Below are 20,013 nucleotides of genomic sequence, written 5' to 3'. Positions count from 1 at the left end.
AAAGCAGCAGGAAGCAGAACACTTCCATTTCAAATTGTCACCTTCAATTGACTGATAAAGAAAAACATAACTGACGTTGGAATTAACCATTTAAAACGAGAGAAGGAAGCGAGAAGGAAACACATCCAGGGCACTTCAGACCACAATGAAGACCTGAGAGGTTCGACACGTGTAGGTCATATATCGTTGTTGTCGGGCAGAAAACCTGTTATCTCCATATTTTTACTTTTTGTGTTTTTTTTGTATATAAAAGCCCAACTTGATCATACTACAGCGTCACACAAAAGCATCAAAGGTAGCAGATCTACAAGCTCGAAACGCGGCGTGAAGCGACACGTTTCGAGCTTGTAGATCTGCTACTTTTGATACTTTTGAATTTGAATCCTGAAAAGTAACGGTTTTGGACATGAGGTTTCCACCCGACAGAGACAATATATTATTTCCACTGGAAGACGGAGTACCTTGGATTTATTTTCCATGTTAGTCTGAGGTCTGCTGTTGATGAGGAATTAAGTCAGTCAGACTTTACAAACAGTAAAGCAGAAAACCTTTAGGAATGACCTACAGGATCTTACAAGACCAGGGACGTGCGTTGTGCACACATGTTGCATTTTGTAACCTTTTTATGCATTGACCAAAGTGATTGATACATAGGGTTTAAGGCTGGGGTGTTCAACAGGGGGTCCGGGACCTCTAGGGGGTCCTCAGAGTTACTACAAGTTACGCCAAATGTTTGAATGATGGAAGACTGCAATGTACATTTATTTGCTGATGATACCATTTTATACTGTTGGGCTGACTCAATGCAACTGGCTGTTAATAACCTGCAACTTGCTTTTAATGTTTTACAAGGAGCACTTTTTAAGCTTGTTCTAAACGCAGAGAAAACCAAATACATGCTTTTCACCAGAACAAAATTGATTGATTTTACAAACCTACAAATTTGCACTTTATCTGGTGTAACTCTTGAAAGAGTCCAACAGTACAAGTACAGTATCTGGGCATATGGATCGATGAAAAACTCAACTTCAAACTTCATATTGAGAACCTGATCAAATCATTGCGGGCAAAACTGTGTTTATTATACAGAAATAAATGTTGTTTTCCCTTATTTTGCAGAAAGAGAATTATACAGGCTGTCCTACTCTCAGTCCTAGATTATGGGGACATCATTTATAGATATGGTGCTACCACCACCCTTAAGCCCCTAGATGCAATCTACCTCTCTGCTCTCAGGTTCATCACAGGTGATCCATATACAGTAACACACATCATTGCACTTTACACACTACAGTCGGATGGCCCTCTCTCTCCATGAGACGAGACCATCATTGGTACATATATATTTATAAAGCACTTTTAAATAAATCACCAACATAATATATTTCATCACTGTTAAAACCAAATACTTCCACCCATCATACACGCTCTCAGGAATACATCCCATTATTGGTCCCCAAGGCCAACACCGAGCTAGGCAAAACAGCTTTCAGGTTTAGCGCTCCCTTCACGTGGAATGAATTGTATGTATCCCCGAGGAAATAAATAAAGTTTTTTTTTTTTTTTAAACTGCACTGTAACACTTTTCTGTAATTTCTACAGTAAAAATTTACAGTAACTTATTGTTCTGTCATTTTACAATGTTTAACTGCATTTTGCAATGCATCATGGGAAAAAATCATTACAGAAAGTTACTGCATTTTTCCACAGTAACATAATGTAGAAATTACAGTCAGGTTATATTCTACTGTAAAAATGTACAGTAATTTACTGTTCTGTCATTTTACAATGTTTAACTGTATTTTGCAATGCATCATGGGAAAAAAAATCATTACAGAAACTTACTGCATTTTTCCACAGTAACATATTGTAAGAATTACAGTCAGGTTATATTCTAACTGTAGAATGTAGTTTTACAGTAATATGTAAAGTATACATATTCATAATAATATCATTTATTTATACCACACTTTACATTTTTGGAAATCATAAAGTGCTTTACATGATGTGAACATCATCATCATTATCAGTCATCATCATCATAATTAATTTGATCCTACAACTTCTTGTTTATGCACTAAAAAATGCATTTAACTGTTTGAAAGGATTAAAAATGAAATTGAACACCAAATTCTGGGCCAGCGCGTCACCCCGAACGCGAACATATAACTCTCCTGACACACGGCCATACCGTTCTCCTTAATTGCCTAGGGTCCAATGTCAAGTTATTACGTGCAATAAAGTGATATATCTCAATAACTATACATCTTTAGAATCCGCCTTTTGGATATGTTGTACAGCTCGCTAAGGCGCACACGTGGATGTCTTGTTTGTCACGGTACGACACTCCTAAGTTGACCTTCTACACTTTCGGAAGGCTCATAGAGTCTTAAACCTTAAGACCATACCAAAGGACAAACTAAAAAAAAAAAAAGTGCCATACTGGGACAAACAAGACATCCATGCGTGCGTCTCAGCCAGCTCTACAACATATCCAAAAAGTGGACCCTAAGTCCTTATCGTATTCGAGATATTGAGCAAGATAGCGAAGCCGTAACCATAGCCAATTAAAGGATAATTAAATCATGATTTGATATCAGGATTTGATCATTTCGACTTTTGGCATTATTTTACGTGTAGATTTAGGAAAAAAATATATCGGGGAAATCACGGGCCTGGAACACCCTAAAACCAACTAGGAAGTGGCCTTTTGAGGCACTTCCTGTTTTCCGAGAAAAATAAAACGTAAATATTTGGAATCAGCGTCATCATATTTGTCTAAAACCAGAGTCTCGAAGAAAAATACAATTTCTAAAAATGTAACGAGGGTTGACCTTTGCAGTCTTTTCGCTGACCTTTGAGCTTTATCAGTGTCAAAAAAAATCAGGGCTGGTGCCAAAATATCCTGCTTACTCTCAATATGGATGGAGAGAAGTTTTAGATTTTAAAAAAATATCTGGAGCGATTAGTTCCAGATTTTGTGCTAAATTTTGTGACAAAAGTCAACGTCCAATCTTTTTGGTGAGCTTTTGTATTTCCCAAGGTCCTAGAAAATCGAGACCTATTCCATTCAATTCAGCGTCCTTTTTTGAGTCAGAAAAAGTGTTTTTAAATTTAAAAATAAAATATTTTTAAAAAATGTGAGAAAAGCTAAACTTTGAACTATTTCAAAAATCTATAACTTCCCTATTAAACAATTCTAGACAATTGTGTAACCTACCGTTCTACTCAAAATCATCTAAATAAGAGGGTGGAAGGGTCAAAATAAAATAATAATAATAATAATATGTTTGTGAAAAAAGCTTCCAAGTTTATGAAACTTTAACGCTTGTTTAAACCACTTTATAAGGGTCATACAAAATCGAGACCTAGCCTATTCGATTCAGCGTCCTCTTTTGAGTCTGAAAACATGTTTTTTAATTTAAAAAAAATATTTTTGAAAAATGTGAGAAAAGCTTAACTTTGAACTATTTCAAAAATCTATAACTTCTTATTGCAGATCAGCTATTTTTTTTTCTTCTTCTCTTTCTTATATTATTTGACAATTTGGCCAATGTTTGACCAGTTTTTATAGTATAGTTTGTTGATTATTGTAATGCAGCAATGGTATTTTTCTTTGATTTATTTTTATTTTTTAAGGTATTGAAATGGTTACTTAAAATGTCACTTTGATTGATTGATTGAATACTTTATTTAGAAAGACATGGTAAAAGTACATGGAAGTACAATTCACAACAATACAATACAATACAAGGTCCTCTAAACTGGATCGATGACTTCACTGTTATCTGGAGACCCCCACCAATATGTGGGGACCGCCCTGGGGGTCTCGACCCACAGGTTGAGAACCGCAGACATCCTTCATGCACAAGGCGGAGCTTGTTAGTTTTGAAGCACAGACCCCGGGAGGCAGAGTAACGGCTCTCGGCTGAGAGATTTGTTTGTCAAACCGTGGTGCTTTCTGTACTAAATAACAGGTAAGTTTAATTAGTTTATGGAATTAAAATGTTATACAAACACGGTCGTGCACTGTTACATGAACTAACACGTTCATGTAACCGTGCACGACCGTGTTTTAGCCATGGTTCACACGACGCTCGTCTTTTCACGAGCCTCATGGCCGGAACTTCAACCTGTTTTTTGCACTTTCAACGCGTACATCAACATAAATGTTCATACTTCAACTATAAAGTGCTTACCCCACGGCCACGAATGTTACAATTTTAATCGGGTGTGTCTAAGTACCCGCATCTTACGTATTGTTCAATAAAACGTATTTTAATCCGATCGGTGGCCATTTTCTTATAGTTTTAATGCATGTGTATAATGTAATACACCTCCCAACCGATGGTCGCGTAGTTGAAAGCATGCAGAAAACTCGGAGAAAATGGCCACCGATGGGATTAAAATGATTTTTATTGAACAATACAGAAGGTACGGATACTTACACCCCCCCCCCGATTCAAATTGTAACATCCGTGGCTTTGGGGTAAGCGCTTTATATTTTAAATCTGAACGTTGATGTAGATGTACGGGTTGTAAATGTAGAAAACGTCATGATATGACGGTCATGTTTCAGGACTAACGGTATATCAACCGCTTTTACATGGAAAGCATGTGTTTGTACGATTTAATATAAATGGATGATGTTACAATGCGACCAGGAATCCTAAAATGTGATTCAACGTGTTAGTTAGTAACATTAGCTCTTAAAGGAGAGCTAATGTTGGCCACATATCCCTTGGTGAGGCCACGTTTGTTTTGACTGTAATTAGTTTATCTATGAATCTTGTTTTGAGCCTACAGTACAAAGTAAAATAATTTAATTAATAGAGAAGTACAAATGGTACCAGTGGATCCTTAAAGAGAATTATATTATTGAGGATTTTAGTGTGCAGACAAATTTGGTAATCCGTTTTTTTAGTTTGTTTTGCTTTGCACACAGTAGCTAACAAAAGCAGGTAATGCATAACAGTGGTTCTCAAAGTGGAAACCAGAGACCCCCAGGGGTCATGGGGGGGTTCAGGTGGTCCCCAGCTACATTAGCAAATAGCATCAAAATCAGTTTAACAACTTAAACCCTATACATTTGCTTTTGAAAATAGCAGATCTACAAGCTCACAGTGCATTGCATGTGTTGTGTTGTGAGCATGTAGATCAGCTGTTAAACCAAGTGAACAAAATGTGTCTCGAGTCCTTGGCCAAGTACATACTAATTAGGGGTCCTTGACACGAAAATGTTTAAGAACCACTGATTTTGATTGATTGATTGATGTACTTTATTTAGTAAGAGATGAGAACAGTACATGACAGTACATAACAGTACATGGAAGTACAAATTCACAATACAAGGTCTACTAAACTGGAAAACTCATAAAGCACTAAGCTTGTTTAAAATGAGATCCCCATGCACACAAATCATGATGAGATATAAGAGACAGACAGACAGATATACACACATACATATATATATATATATATATATATATATATATATATATATATATATATATATACAGACAGATATAACATGAGTTCATTAGTCAGTTCTGCATTGAGTTCATCAGAAGAACTGAATGAATTATGAGCAATCTGATGAGTTAATATTACCTTTTTAATTTACTGTCGATGGCACAAATAATGTCTTATAATGTTTTTACTTTCTACTGTTACAGATGCTGAAAGTGCGCAGTGCAAAGACTGGTCAAGAAGAAGTGAAAAGGTGAAACCACTAGGAAAAAACAAATCTCTTCAGAGCCCAGAAATGTTTTTCTGCAAACAGTGTGCCCATGAGAGTAAAACCATAGTAGGTTTTACTCGTCATATGACTCTTCACAGTAATGCGCCAAACTTCCTTTTTACCTGTGGTGCACCTGATTGTACCCGTGCATTCAGAAAGTTTGCAGCCTTCAAGTCTCACCTATACAGAGATCATAAGCAGTCTCACAGGAGGAGTGTTACAGACCAACACATTGGCACAACACTGATTTGTCAGATTGAATTTTGTCAGATCACCTTTACAAATCTTAAGAATTTCCTTAATCATTTGAAAGGCCATATACAAGAGGGCAGGAAAATAACATGTCCTTTTAGGGGTTGTGAGAAAACATTTGGTGTGAAATCCACATTTTCATCTCATGTTTTGAGGACACACAAAAACAGTTTAGCTGAGCATCTACATGATGAGGCAATGTTTCAACACCCATCCCAACTAGCACAGTTTGAAAACCCATCGCAAACTGAGAGTCAGCCCTCCACTTCTCTCACTGAGAGTGATGAACAGCCTGAGACCGGTGAACTTTATGATAGTGTAGATAAAGACCTCTTTTTAAAGAACTTGTCTTTGTTTTATTTGAAGCTTCAGGCTAAGCTACTTTTACCAGCGTCAGTTATTCAGACTATAATTGAAGAGGTCCAAGACATTCATGATGTTGTTCAGTCACATCTCTTTTCAAAGCTTAAAGAGAAATTGTCCGTGCTTGGGGTGCCTGACATGACGATTACAGATGTAATTGAAGAGCTTGCAAAAGATGACATATTAAAAAAGGGCAACAACATTTTGCGTACAGATAAGCGTTGTAAGTCAGTGTTTAAAAACAGCTTCAATTATGTTCAACCTCTCCCCTTGTATCTATACAAATTTGTCAGGAAAAGAATGCTTTGCACAATATGTGCCAATAAAAGAAACTCTAACGTCCCTGTTTGAAAACGAGGGTTTCAAACAGCAGTATGAAAAGGCCCATTCTCGCCTCTCTACTCGTGATGTGTTCATGGATGTATGGGATGGACAGAATACTACTGACAATGTCTTATTTAAAAGTGAAACATCATCGTTTGCCTTGATCCTTTATCAAGATGCTTTTGAGGTCGCCAATCTGCTAGGATCAGGCCGAAAAAAACACAAGATACTGGCAGTGTATCTGACACTTAACATTTTGCCGGACAATAGATCAAATATTTATCACATGCATTCTCTGCAGGGAAAAAGGACATGTTATTTTCCTGCCCTCTAATATATGGCCTTTCAAATGATTAAGGAAATTCTTAAGATTGTAAATGTGATCTGACAAAATTCAATCTGACAAATCAGTGTTGTGCCAATGTGTTGGTCTGTAACACTCCTCCTGTGAGACTGCTTATGATCTCTGTATAGGTGAGACTTGAAAAGGAAGAGCTCAAATCCACTTGCAGACATGGCAAAAGGACCAGCTGACCAATATGGCTGTGTGAGATGGCAGCCTGACTGTCCACCTGATGAAACTGAAGAGAGTCTCAAAGAGAAGCAGAGGGAAATGAAAGACATGTACAGCACCAAGGAGCCAAATGGGGCAGAGAGAGGACATATGACTCAGTTAATGCAAGAAACCTACTACCTACAAAGAAAAAACATCAATGCCAGCCCATCTCCTTCGATTTCTGAGCTGAAGAATGAGTGGCCATATCTGTTCACACCAAAGTAGCTGTACAGCCATTTCCAATTACTCACAGACAGTGGCATCCTGGATAAAATGGAGCAGGCTATGCACGAAAAAGAGAAGCTGATCCTTCGGTTTTTCCAGCAGAAGTCTAATGCTGATGAGGTCAAGCGCATCCTGGTGAAGTACGACCATGAAGAAAACTGTGACCCATCACCATGTGTGATCCTACTGCTGATGGCACACTTCAAGGAAGACCTAGATGGACTCATTTTGCAGGCAGATGTGAGTATGAAATTATCATATTTTAAAGCTTTTGACATTCATATTGTGTATTTTACAATCAGCCCACTCTGCTACAGTCAGGCAGGCGATATCGCAGCATTAAATGCTGAATGAACTGACCCTCAGGGACAGTTTCCACAGCAAGGTTGTCAGGCTGCTGAACAGGTGCTGAGCCCCTGCTTACGTCTCAATTATACTTGCATGTCAGTATTGAACGCTGAAAATAGCTGATCTATAAGCTCAGAACGTGTGCATTGTGATGCATTCTGAGCGTGTAGATCTGCTATTTTTGGTGCATGACACTGATGTGCAACTAAGTATAAACCAGCCTTTAGATGCTGTGTCATTTTATACTGGCACAGCACTGTCATGTTTTGTTTTTACTTTAATTTTTATCCCACAATTTTGTAACCCTTATTTTCCACCCGGTGCCAATTTTCTAAGTGATCCTGGGCACTAGACTCTCCTCGCCAGCCTAGGGAGGCCAGGGCCGAGCTCATGCCTCCTTCAATGCATGAGAGCCAACTGACCTTGTTGTCACCTGATAGGGGGGAGTTTCCCTGGACGTAGCGTGTGGAAGGAACACGTTATTCCAACCAGTTCCTTTCCCCTCCATCAGGCGCCCCGGCTGTCATGGGGGAGGCGTTATAGCCACCAGCATTAGTGCATGTTTTTGTGAGGGTATTAACTACCCTGAGAGACACGGGGAGAACATGCAAACTCCACACAGAGTAGGCCCTTTCGCCAATCCCACCTAGGGTATGGGCGCTGATGACGCGGAGGAGAAGACACGCCCACAGCGTCCCCGGCGGGAATCGAGCCCAGGACCTTCTAGCTGTGAGGTGACAGCGCTACCGACTGCAGGCGCTACCGTGCCCTCGCAGCAGCACTGTCATTTTATGTGACTATACTGTAGATGCACTCCATTCTCACCCACTTTTATATCTGCTGCTACGTGTTGTCTTTACTTGCGCATGAGTCTGACGATGTCTTTATTTTGTATTTAATTTTGGTATATCTTTTAGTTTCATTTGATACTTGAATTCTGTTTTGTTTGGCATTTTTTTCTTATTAATACAATGAATGTGTGGGTAGCTTGTACAAAAGATAATTTCACTCTTGTACACCTGTAAACTTGTGTTATGCCCAAGTTGAAGCTGTTACCCTGACTACATATATGTTTTCTGTCTTTTAGGTGTTGGCAACAGCAGCAGATGTCGAAAGGACAATGAACCTTCCAGACTCTCCGCGTCTAATTGTCCTAGGTAGTGTATACAGTTTCTAATCTGTTTTAAAGCATTGCAGATACTAATACTAATGGAGGACATGTTTTAGTATGTGGAAAGCAACAGACAAACACTGTTAACATGCAAACCATATGTCTAATTATGTTTAGGTGATGTTATCACAGCCAATCAGTGGATGCTGAGCATTGAGGGGCAGGTCGTTGTGGCTCCACAAACCAACTTCCTGGCTGGAATGGCAGCTCTATGTACCAGAGGCACGCCTGCTACACTCTGGAGTTCATACAAAGGTACCTTTCTGCTTGAAGTAGAACCATCATGTGTAACTCGAAAGATGTGCTCTCTTGTAGAGCAGCTGTGAGTGCACCTTTTACATAAAGAGTATGTGATTTGTGATTGCAGATGTTTCATTGGGATCAACCCAACCACTGGCACCAAAACAACCAAGCTGCTCGGCCAAAAAAGTGGGAAGGTGAGAGAGAAGAGGAACAATTCGGTCTGTCCTCCCGTCGCCTCCCTCCTGAAGCGACTGATGGGACTTCAATTGGCTTTGAGTGTAAGTCATGTGCAAAGAATTTGGACCATTCTCTTGCCCACTATATGAATGAAATTCTTAATATGTACTTTGCCATCTTAGGTCATATTTTACACACAATAAAGCAGTACAGTTTTATAATTTAGTTTTTTAGATCTCTATCTCATGCTCTGATTTTAGGAGTTCAGAAGAAAAGTGGTCTAGAACACTGTCTTCAGTTACACTTTATTTGTATTTATTTCTTTAAGAAAGGTTTCGATTAGCTGACCTTCATAGTTAACCGAAACATGTTTCTTCAAATACATCTTTAGTAAGTGAATATGGTGTGCACTTATTGACTTCTTTGGCTGTCATCTCCTGTGTAAGTAGTTGTGCAAAAGCAATACCTACTAGGTGTTGTTCAGAAAAGGGAAAGTCAACTAATGTAAGAAGAAAGGATCACAGGGCAGTTTCTGGATGTCACTACTCCCAAGGCCAATTACCTCCCCAGACCTGCCATCTAACTGTCCACACCTTTCCTCATCACCTGCCCCACCCATTCCCACAACTGTCCCCAATTCTCAGCCCTGTAGATACCTGAGCTTCTCTGCTTGTTTCCCACCTGCACCTCATAATCAGCATTCAATACTTATAGTGTTCTTTTTTTGTGCCCTAACAGATGTTGCTGATTTCCAACCTTGTGTTCCATGGATACCTGCTGGTTAAGACCTCCTGCCTGAATGGATTTTGACATATGCCATCTCCTCAACAGAGGTTTTTGCCATTTGCCTTTGTTTTTGTTTGATGCCTCAAGACTACCTCCATGTTTTTGGTTCCACGTCCATTTCTCCTGTTGGATGTTTGCACAAAGTTTGCAAAAGTTTGCACTTTTATCTTTGCACAGTGTATCTGACATGTGACATTTTGCTGTTCATGTACGGTTCAGATTTTTCAGTGGTTCTCAACCTTTTCAGCTGGTCGGGCTAGCGGTGGGTGAGCTAGATTGTGGGTGCCAGTACACAGCATTGACAGTGGCTAACAGCACTGTCAATACTGTGTCTGGATCTGGCTTGCCTGCCGCTGACTCGATTGGCTGGGGAGGTTCATGTTTAAAATCTCAGTGGTTCTCAACCTTTTCTGGATCAGGGCCCCCATATGCGTGTGTGTCTGTGCGCGTGGTGGGGGGTGTTAGGCGTACCAGTATGGCCTCTGGATATGTGATTATTGTAATGCAGACAAAAATGTCACATGATGTGTGAGACAGTGTCATAATCCATGTTTGCATGTGTATGGTACGTGTATGTCTGTATGGTTACATGGGTATGACGTGTATGTCTGTATGGTTACATGGGTATGTCCTACGGGCCTTCTAAAGAAGCATGCAATTAAGAGAATCATTACTGACCCCTGACAGAGAAAAAAAATAAGTTTGCACTTGTAATATTGATGGTTTTACAGGTAAACAATCTTAATGTAAAAATGTTTAATAAATGTTTTATTGCAGATATGACTCTGGCTTTTATCTAACCGTTGAAGAGAATTTAATGCACTGATTAATTGGATTTAACACAAATTTGCATTTAACAATGAAATAACTGTAAAACAGATCTACAATAATAAATTGTATGAAGTATTTACAGCCATTACTGGCAGCAAAAGTTGCCAGTAAGTAGCTGTAAATGGATTTTACAATAACTTGTTGTAATTTAAATTACAGCAACGAACTGTAAAAATGTATACTGTAATTTACTGTAATTCTTTTTTACAGTAACAAACTGCAAAACACTTATACTCTGATTTACTGTAGTTCTTTTTTACAGTAACTACAGTAGCTATTACAGTACTTTATTGGCAACTGTGCTGCCAGCTATTAACTGTAAATTCTACAGTCCAATTCGTTACAGTGTGTTTTTTTTTATTAACCACTTGAACCCTGGCATCCTTATTCTGGGGGAACATTGAAGAACCCTGGTATAAGGTTACAAAACATGGGGACTCATAGGATATCCTATTTTTAGGTCCGGTCAGAGAATCAAACCTCTTCAGGTCCATTGCGCTCTGACCCTCTGAAAACACACTCACATGTTCTGTCTGCAAATAAAATGTTGTCGCTGTCGGCAGAAAGACAGTTATTTTTCAATAAATGGAAGAAGAAAATAAAAAACTAATGCAGTTATTATTTAGTCAAAAGGTAATCATTTTCATTGGTAAATGTTTATGAAAACCGACACAGACTTAAACACTTTAACCTAAAAACAAGAATGACAAGTCATAATAAAGCCGCATGCGGCAGGCTTTTTTGTCCCCAATCTTGTCAACAACACAGCATTTAACTATAAAGAAATGAAGAATTGAAGAAATGAAGAAATGAAGAATTAAATAATTATTGCGCTCTTTTTCTCTCTAAGCACCTTAGCGTCTATAAGTATATCATGCACAGTATACATACATTGCTGCTATGCTCAGGCACCTTACGTTTGTCTCTTATCTCAGGTACTTTGTAAATATGTAGATAACTTGTTTTTGGCCCTCTATTGTTCTCTGTTGATCTCCTTCCCACTTAACCCCCTACCCCTCTTCTTCTTCTCTCTCCCCACTCTTCTTTCTACGGAATTTAACGTTGCGATGGGAGTGTTGTACAAAAACGAATTTCACCCACTTTTTTACCTTGTAAACCTGTGATGTGACAATAAACCTGATTCTGATTCTGATTCTGAAGATGACAAAAGACAGCTAATGGTTGTCAGGTGATGGACAATTAACACGTTGCAGAATGAATGAAAGATGCAATCAGAGTGATGCACAGCGAGCCACACAGTATAGGCAAAATAATAATAGTATTCAAATAGTAGCTTTAAGGCTACTAATCATTTATAGAGTTCTCAACGGGCCTGAAAATGAAGGCTCGGCCCTAACTGGGCCGGCCCGGGGCTCGGCCCGAACCCGACTATTGCCATCATGTTAGGCCCAAAACCCGAAAAAAAAGAAAAGAAGATTTTCGATTTTTTGTTTTATTAAATATTTTTAATATTATTATTCTGTTCTGAATATATATGTATCTATTATGAAGATGGCGCTGACGGCAGCGGACATTAACTTACACTGTGCTTACACTGTGCTGATTTAAATGAAGTTAAATCCTTATCTTGCTCACGCACCTCTGTGCAATGAGATGCATCGTCTGCATTTCTCTGCCTCTCTCGACCGAGTCTTTGTCTCCCCCCCCCCCCTGACTGTTTGAGACCGACTCGAGACTGTTGTTAACCTATTAGCTTAAGTTTACACGCGTTGGGTGACCACTTTTATAATACTGAACTAAACGCGGGTGGATTACATTGTATTGTGAAAATCAGAAAGCACCGTTTCTGCCACTTGTGTAACTTAACACAACACGACGGCATAGAGCACGCCGGTCAGTTATCGTAACTCACAAAAACACATTGAACAGCCTGTTATACCTTCAAATTAAAACCATCTGAAAACGTCAACAACGACACCAACACAGTCTCACCCCGAAGAAGGCACATGTTGCCTTTTTGCCAGAACCCCAGGAAGGCAGTATGTGTCGTCCAAGTCCGCCCCCGACGATAATATGCGCCTTCCAGGGTCACTCATAGACATTCATAGAATTCCTCAAAAGGCAGCATGCGCCTTCTTAGTCGTTCCATTGATAATACATTGGACTGACACACAACGTGAGCTAAGAGACTTGGTTGAAATGCACCAGAGCACACACCACCCACAAAAACCTGACAACAATATTCTGAGCATTTCCATATTATTTTGGTAATTTTTCGATGAGTATTTGTTGAGAACGGGACATTTCTTTGACTTTTCCAAGCCCCTGACGTCATTTCAGATTACTTCCGCATTCCGTCACGGGCGTCATGGCTGAACTTCAGCCTTTTTTTGCGTTATATCTATTACACTCGGTACATCTACATTAACGTTAAAATCTCAAATATAAAGTGCTCACTTAATGGCCACGGATGTTAAAATTCTGTACGGGTCCTTAAACATACATGTATCTTTTGTATTGTTCAATAAAAAAGCATGTAAATCCGATTGGTGGCCATTTTCTTCATGCTTTTACTACCTGACCCTATTGGTTGGAAGGTGTATTGCACTCTGATACTTTATAACTCTGTGAGAAAATGGCAGCCAATCGGATTAAAATGCTTTTTATTTAACAACACGGAATATACGGGTATTTTTGAGGGACCGTACATAATTTGAACGTCCGTGGCCATAGGTTAAGCACTTCATAGTTGAAATCAAAACGTTTGTGTAGATGTACGGGCCGTAAATGGAAAAAGTGCAAACATCAGGTTGAAGTTTCGTCATGACTGTCATGATATGATGTTTCAAGGCTACTTATCTATCTATCTATCTATCTATCTATCTATCTATCTATCTATCTATCTATCTATCTATCTATCTATCTATCTATCTATCTATCATTATCATTATTATTATTATTATAATAACTAGCAATAATGAATTGTGCTTTAGCATTTCAAATGTTTAACACTGGGGTTCACAATCACCTTTTTGAATGTTGTTGATGCTGTTAATATATCCCGAATATTAATAAGAGTAAGGGTAATAATAATAATAATAATAATAAGGGTAATAATAAGGGTAATAATAATAATAATAATAATAATAATAATAATGATAATAATGATAATGATCAATAAATAATTGTGCTTTAAGATAATTTAAAATGTTAAATGCAGTTATTTTTTTTTGATGATCAGGCCTGCACAACCTTGAAATAGCCTACTTGCCATACATATTAAACGTATTTCTAATTAAAATATATATTATCTAACTCTTAACCGCTAATTCCTGGTGCATACTAGACTACGCCCACTACATCCGGTCTAGTGGATACGTTTCCGTATCCGCTAGACTAGACCGGATATTTACCACTTCTGCACAGTGCAGTGCACACAGCTGTTGTTACTTCGTCTCAGGGTAAGTGTCCGTTCATTGCATTTATAAGATATACATCGTTAAATATACACCACAAAATGATAGGCCATGGCGTCATTGTTCACATGTTAGTATGTAGCAAGTTGTTTGATCTGGACAAGTAAAAGACTATAAGTTTAGGCTGCTTGTTTTGGTCGGACATTGCTAAGCTAGCCAACTAAAGCCAAAACAACGCGCCGCACTACGATGCACCAGTAAATCCCGTACTTCTCCTGTACAAATGCAACATATACGGTGCTTACCCGGTTGCCCCACATGTTAACTAGCAGTCCGGAGTCTTTGTGCAATGTATTAGTGCATATTTTTCAATAAAGAAGTGTTTTAATCCCGTCTGTGGCCGAACGCCATTCCCCCCCTCGTTTATTCCCTTTTGCATTGAGTGTAATTCCGACTTTGACCTGATGCGCCCCGTCACTACCGCCATTGGGAACTTCAACAGAATCGTCCACAGACGGGATTAAAACACTTCTTTATTGATACTTACGGTCTAATACATTGCACAGAGACTCCGGACGGCTTATTAACATTTAGGGCGACCGGGTAAGCGCCTTATATATGTATATATACATGTGTTTTGTACATAGATGTACGGGCTTTACTGGTGAATGTCAGCATTGAAAGTGAGCTATGTTCAGGGGTTAGGGCAGGGGTCTTCAACCTTTTCATGCCAAGGACCCCCTTAACTGAGAGAGAGATGAAGCAGGGACCCCCTAACTGAGAGAGCTATGAAGCAGGGACCCCCACTATATATTACATACAGTTGTGTTGCAGATGAAAGCTATTCATAGATGTTTGATTCATGTTAATGTGTATTTTCAGACATTTAACCACTTAAACCGCAAATACCTGTACTTGGTCTGCTCTTTTTTTCCCTCTTTGCCAAAAATAGCAGATCTACAAGCTCACAACTCCTCGCAGCGCGAGGCGTTGTGAGCTTGTAGATCTGCTATTTTCGGCTAAAGTTAGAATAGGGACGCTAGGGTTCAAGTGGTTAATGTAAAAACAATGATCCTATCACACAGAGATTTGGCGGACCCCCTGTATTAAATCTGAGGACCCCCTAGGGGTCCCGGACCCCCTGTTGAAGACCCCTGTTGTAGGGGGCTCATAAAGACCACTCATTGATCCTGCCTGGGTCCCATTGGTGGGGGGAGGTGGGGTGCTGATAAATGGTTACTCTCTCCTGATCTTCTGTTTCTCTCTTTGAAGATTTTAATATTCAGAGGTTTGAGGACCTTCTATGGCAGTGGTTCTCAACCTGTGGCTCCCCACATTATTTTGGGGGAGTCCCCAGATGACAGTGAAGTGACAATTAAGGACTTTTAAAAAGTCAACAATTATTAAAATAGTCGATCTACAAGTTCACAACGCATCGTAACGCGGGGCGTTGTGAGCTTGTAGATCTGCTATTTTCATAATATTTATCTGTGGAACCGAGTCAAACAAAATGTATTTAAGGTCTGTAAGTTCTCACTGATAAATATGTTATGTGTGTCCCATTAATCTTCCTTAACCTTAAATACTGTTTGTTTGTTATTCTATTTATAGTGGCTCATAGGAATAGACGGAGAGACGGGTGACAGCCGGAATGTAGACGGCATCCGGGAGCAGTATGGGTTGGCGCCCCAGCCTGTGTCTTCCGTGAGGAAGAAGCCCAACAAATCCACGGTGAGGCCTTTAAGGAGGGCCATTCAAGCAAGCCGCAGTACCACCACGGGCCAAGAAACCATCACACCAGAATGAAATGTTTGGAGTGGGGGAGTCTGGTGCAACGCTCAGGTCCTGGACCTGGTGAGACGCACCAGGAGGAGGAGCCCGGCCAGGATGCCATCCACAGAACCTAGCCCCTCCACGTGCAGAGCCTCTCTTCTCCCCCAGTCCCGGCAGAGTGGTTCCGGACAAGTGGATTGAGTGCCCTGCGATACTGTAACACTTTTTTTTTTACAGACAGTTTCCCATATATTGGATTACCTCCGTTTGTGTGGATTATTTATACCCCTATTCGTTGATATACATTGTGGATTAGACCTTTAGTCGGCCATATGCATGCACTGGACAATGGACTATACCTTCCCACATGTGGACTTGCACCTTATGTCTAACCTCATGTACATACCTGCTGTCATTTTATGCTATGTGAAGATAACATTGATTCATCTCATGTCTATAATGCGTTCAATAGTGGTTATAAATACCGTAGGACCACTATTGACAGTGGGTTGACCTTTAACGACAACACACAGGCCATCTTCGCAAAGTGCCAGTAGCGGACCTACATCCTACGGAGGCTGAGACGCATGGATATTGCCCCTCCCATCCTTCACAGCTTTTACACCTGCCACATACAAAGCCTCCTTACGTTCTCTTTCCTGGCTTGGTACGGGGGGCTCTCACAGACCAACAAGGCTAAGCTGCGGAGGGTGACCACCTTGGGGTCTAAGCTCTGTGGGGTTTTGTGATCTGCCCGTCAGCATCTCTGTGACCAGAGGACGGTGACGAAAGCAGGGAAGATCGCGAGAGAAGCAACTCATAACCTCAGCACCTCCTTTCAGGTCCTGCCCTCAAGTAGGAGATATGGTGCCTCTATTCACGAAGGCAAAGGGCAGTGCCAGTTTCATCCCCTCTACCATTGGGCTCCTTAATAAACACAAACCCCCTAACACCTGATCCACCTCACCTGGTCGAACTGGACTAGCTTGCTAGCCCCCCCCACACACACACACAGGGCACCTGGATGGACTCTGTGCTAATCATTCCATGGACTTGCATACATGCACGCACACACACGTGAAGTCATACACAAACACATTCTGCGTGCTCCACAAGTGTGGAGAGGACATTGCTTTCTTTTAAATTTAGAATTTTATCTTTTATAGAATTGAAGTACTTTGCTAGGTGTTTTAATTGTGGTGTATATTTGTCTTGTCTTGAATGTATGCATTGATCTGAGCAAAACAAATTTCCCTTGTGGATAATGAAGACATCTAATCTAATCTAATCATTATTAGCATACTTATAATGCCATATGATCTTCTTTATAATCCTGTATAATTATAGTCATAAGAACTCATAAATACTCATAATGCTTTATAACAATAAGCATGTCACATTATACAGCATTCTATAAGGACTAAATAAGTATAAGCACTCCTAATGTAATCAGGACACATTAGTCATATGGTCAAGTATCGTGATACTTTATAATTACTGGTCACTCACTGACTTTTTTTTCCTTTGGCCAGGATCATAGCCTTACTATAGTTCATTGTGTATTCTTAGATACAGATGCATTGTGTAGTCATAATACTATGGAGACTTCTTCTGCATGCACATCGGCTAATTTTGCAATGTTTTAGTTAAAAGAGAAATTTAAAAGAAAATCTATGTCCATCACAATATTTGGTCCAATGTGTTATGTATGCATGTATGTTTATCTATCTAAACTGTTTGTTCACAAATGACAAGTACTGTATGTTATTTAGATTGCATCTGGTTTGGCATGTTTACCTGTATCTTGCACTAAATTGTTTTCTTTGTACGATTAACTTTGTCCTGCAATTTGGTGAAATAAAAAAATCTGCTTTTTGAATTTGATTGGATTGATTGAATAACAATGCCCTTATTAAAACATTAGATTACAGTCATTTAGCAGACACTTTTATCCAAAGCGACTTACTGCAAAACCATACTGCATTTAAGTCTTAGACCTATATGTGAAGTTCTAAGATTTGCTCTAGAGACAGATACACCTCATTACAAATAGGGTTAATTCAACATAGTATATTGTAGTACTGTTTGTTTGGACAATACCCCAGTATTTAGACTACAGCATGCAAGAGAAATCCTAATGAGTGAGGTCTTTGATGACACTGTTATTCATCAACCGTGCTACAAGGCAGAGTGTTTCTCAGTGCTATATGTGATTGATTGATTGAATACTTTATTAACAGTTTGCAAAAAAAAAGGCACAGTGGCACAAATGTATACAACATAATGCCAAATGGACAACCCAAATAAGCCCTCAGGGCTTGTTTCCATTAAGATCGTGTACATTCAATTCATAGATACAGTACATACATATAAAGACAAACAATGATATACAGTAATATGCAAAAATATCATATATACGAGTAGTAATAAGACAGAAAGATATGTACTGTAAACAGTTTGGGGTTTCCGGTGATGAGCTTAGACTTTTTACAGGGGCCAGTTACAATTTGCAGTCTTTTGGAAGAGGGTAAGTCCTCCACTTTGCTCATCCCATCGGTAGGTATGTAGGTACATAAAGGGCATGACCTTTACACCATGTAATAATAATAATAATAGTACTAATAAAGACAATTAAGAGAACCGTATGTCGGTGTGTGAGGAAAGTTATATGGCCGCGTTCGGGCTGAGGAGCTGATCACGAATCCATTGTCCGATCGTGTTTTCGCCCCCTAGTGGCCGAGATAATAGTGAAAAACTGTTCAAAAAGAGTAAAAACAAAATCGGAAACCAGTTTACGCATCAGCGTGCCGCCCCGAACGCGCTCATATAACTCTCCTCCTACACGGCCTTACCGTTCTCCTTAATTGGCTGGGGTCTAATCTCAACTTATTTCGCGCTTTAACACGATATATCTCCATAACGATAGGTTCTTAGAATCCACCTTTTGGATATATTGTACAGCTCGCCGAGACGCACGCGTGGATCTCTTGTTTGTCCCGCTACGACACTTTTAACGTTTGCTTCTGACACTGTTGGAAGGTACATAGAGGCGTAAAACGTTGACCCATATTGACAGCCAAAGTCAGAAAAAAAAAAATGTCGTAGAGGGACAAACAACATATCCACACGTGCGTCTCGGTGAGCTGAACAACATATCCAAACATTGGACTCTAAGTCCTTATTGTATTCGAGATATTAAGAAAGAAAAGATAACCAATTAGCTATCAATTAAGAGAACCGTAAGGCCGTGTAGGAGGAGAGTTATACGAGCGCGTTCGGGGCGGAACGCTGATGCGTAAACTGGTTTCCGATTTTGTTTTTACTCTTTTTGAACAGTTTTTCACTATTATCTCGGCCACTAGGGGGCGAAAACACGATCGGACAATGGATTCGTGATCAGCTCCTCAGCCCGAACGCGGCCATATAACTTTCCTCACACACCGACATACGGTTCTCTTAATTGTCTTTATTAGTACTATTATTATTATTATTACATGGTGTAAAGGTCATGCCCTTTATGTACCTACATACCTACCGATGGGATGAGCAAAGTGGAGGACTTACCCTCTTCCAAAAGACTGCAAATTGTAACTGGCCCCTGTAAAAAGTCTAAGCTCATCACCGGAAACCCCAAACTGTTTACAGTACATATCTTTCTGTCTTATTACTACTCGTATATATGATATTTTTGCATATTACTGTATATCATTGTTTGTCTTTATATGTATGTACTGTATCTATGAATTGAATGTACACGATCTTAATGGAAACAAGCCCTGAGGGCTTATTTGGGTTGTCCATTTGGCATTATGTTGTATACATTTGTGCCACTGTGCCTTTTTTTTTG

General features: G+C 39.5%; 1 protein-coding gene across 1 annotated transcript; it reads left to right on the top strand.

Moving 5' to 3' along the window:
* Positions 1-7,508: 7,508 nt before the first annotated feature.
* On the top strand, positions 7,509-10,300 carry LOC311058140 (uncharacterized protein; the record flags this gene model as incomplete). The annotated part of the gene is made up of 5 exons (XM_084075455.1): positions 7,509-7,700; positions 8,896-8,965; positions 9,097-9,234; positions 9,347-9,500; positions 10,138-10,300. 4 exons carry the CDS (start codon positions 7,509-7,511, stop codon positions 9,418-9,420), a joined length of 474 nt encoding a protein of 157 aa, XP_083931581.1. The 3' UTR covers positions 9,421-9,500; positions 10,138-10,300.
* Between the last annotated feature and the right edge of the window lie 9,713 nt (positions 10,301-20,013).

This window comes from Gymnoscopelus microlampas (genome assembly GCF_963454915.1).
Source record: "Gymnoscopelus microlampas genome assembly, chromosome: 13".
Lineage (NCBI taxonomy): Eukaryota > Metazoa > Chordata > Actinopteri > Myctophiformes > Myctophidae > Gymnoscopelus > Gymnoscopelus microlampas.
The sequence above is the reverse complement of the archived record's forward strand: the minus strand, read 5'-3'. Positions and strand labels throughout refer to the sequence as shown.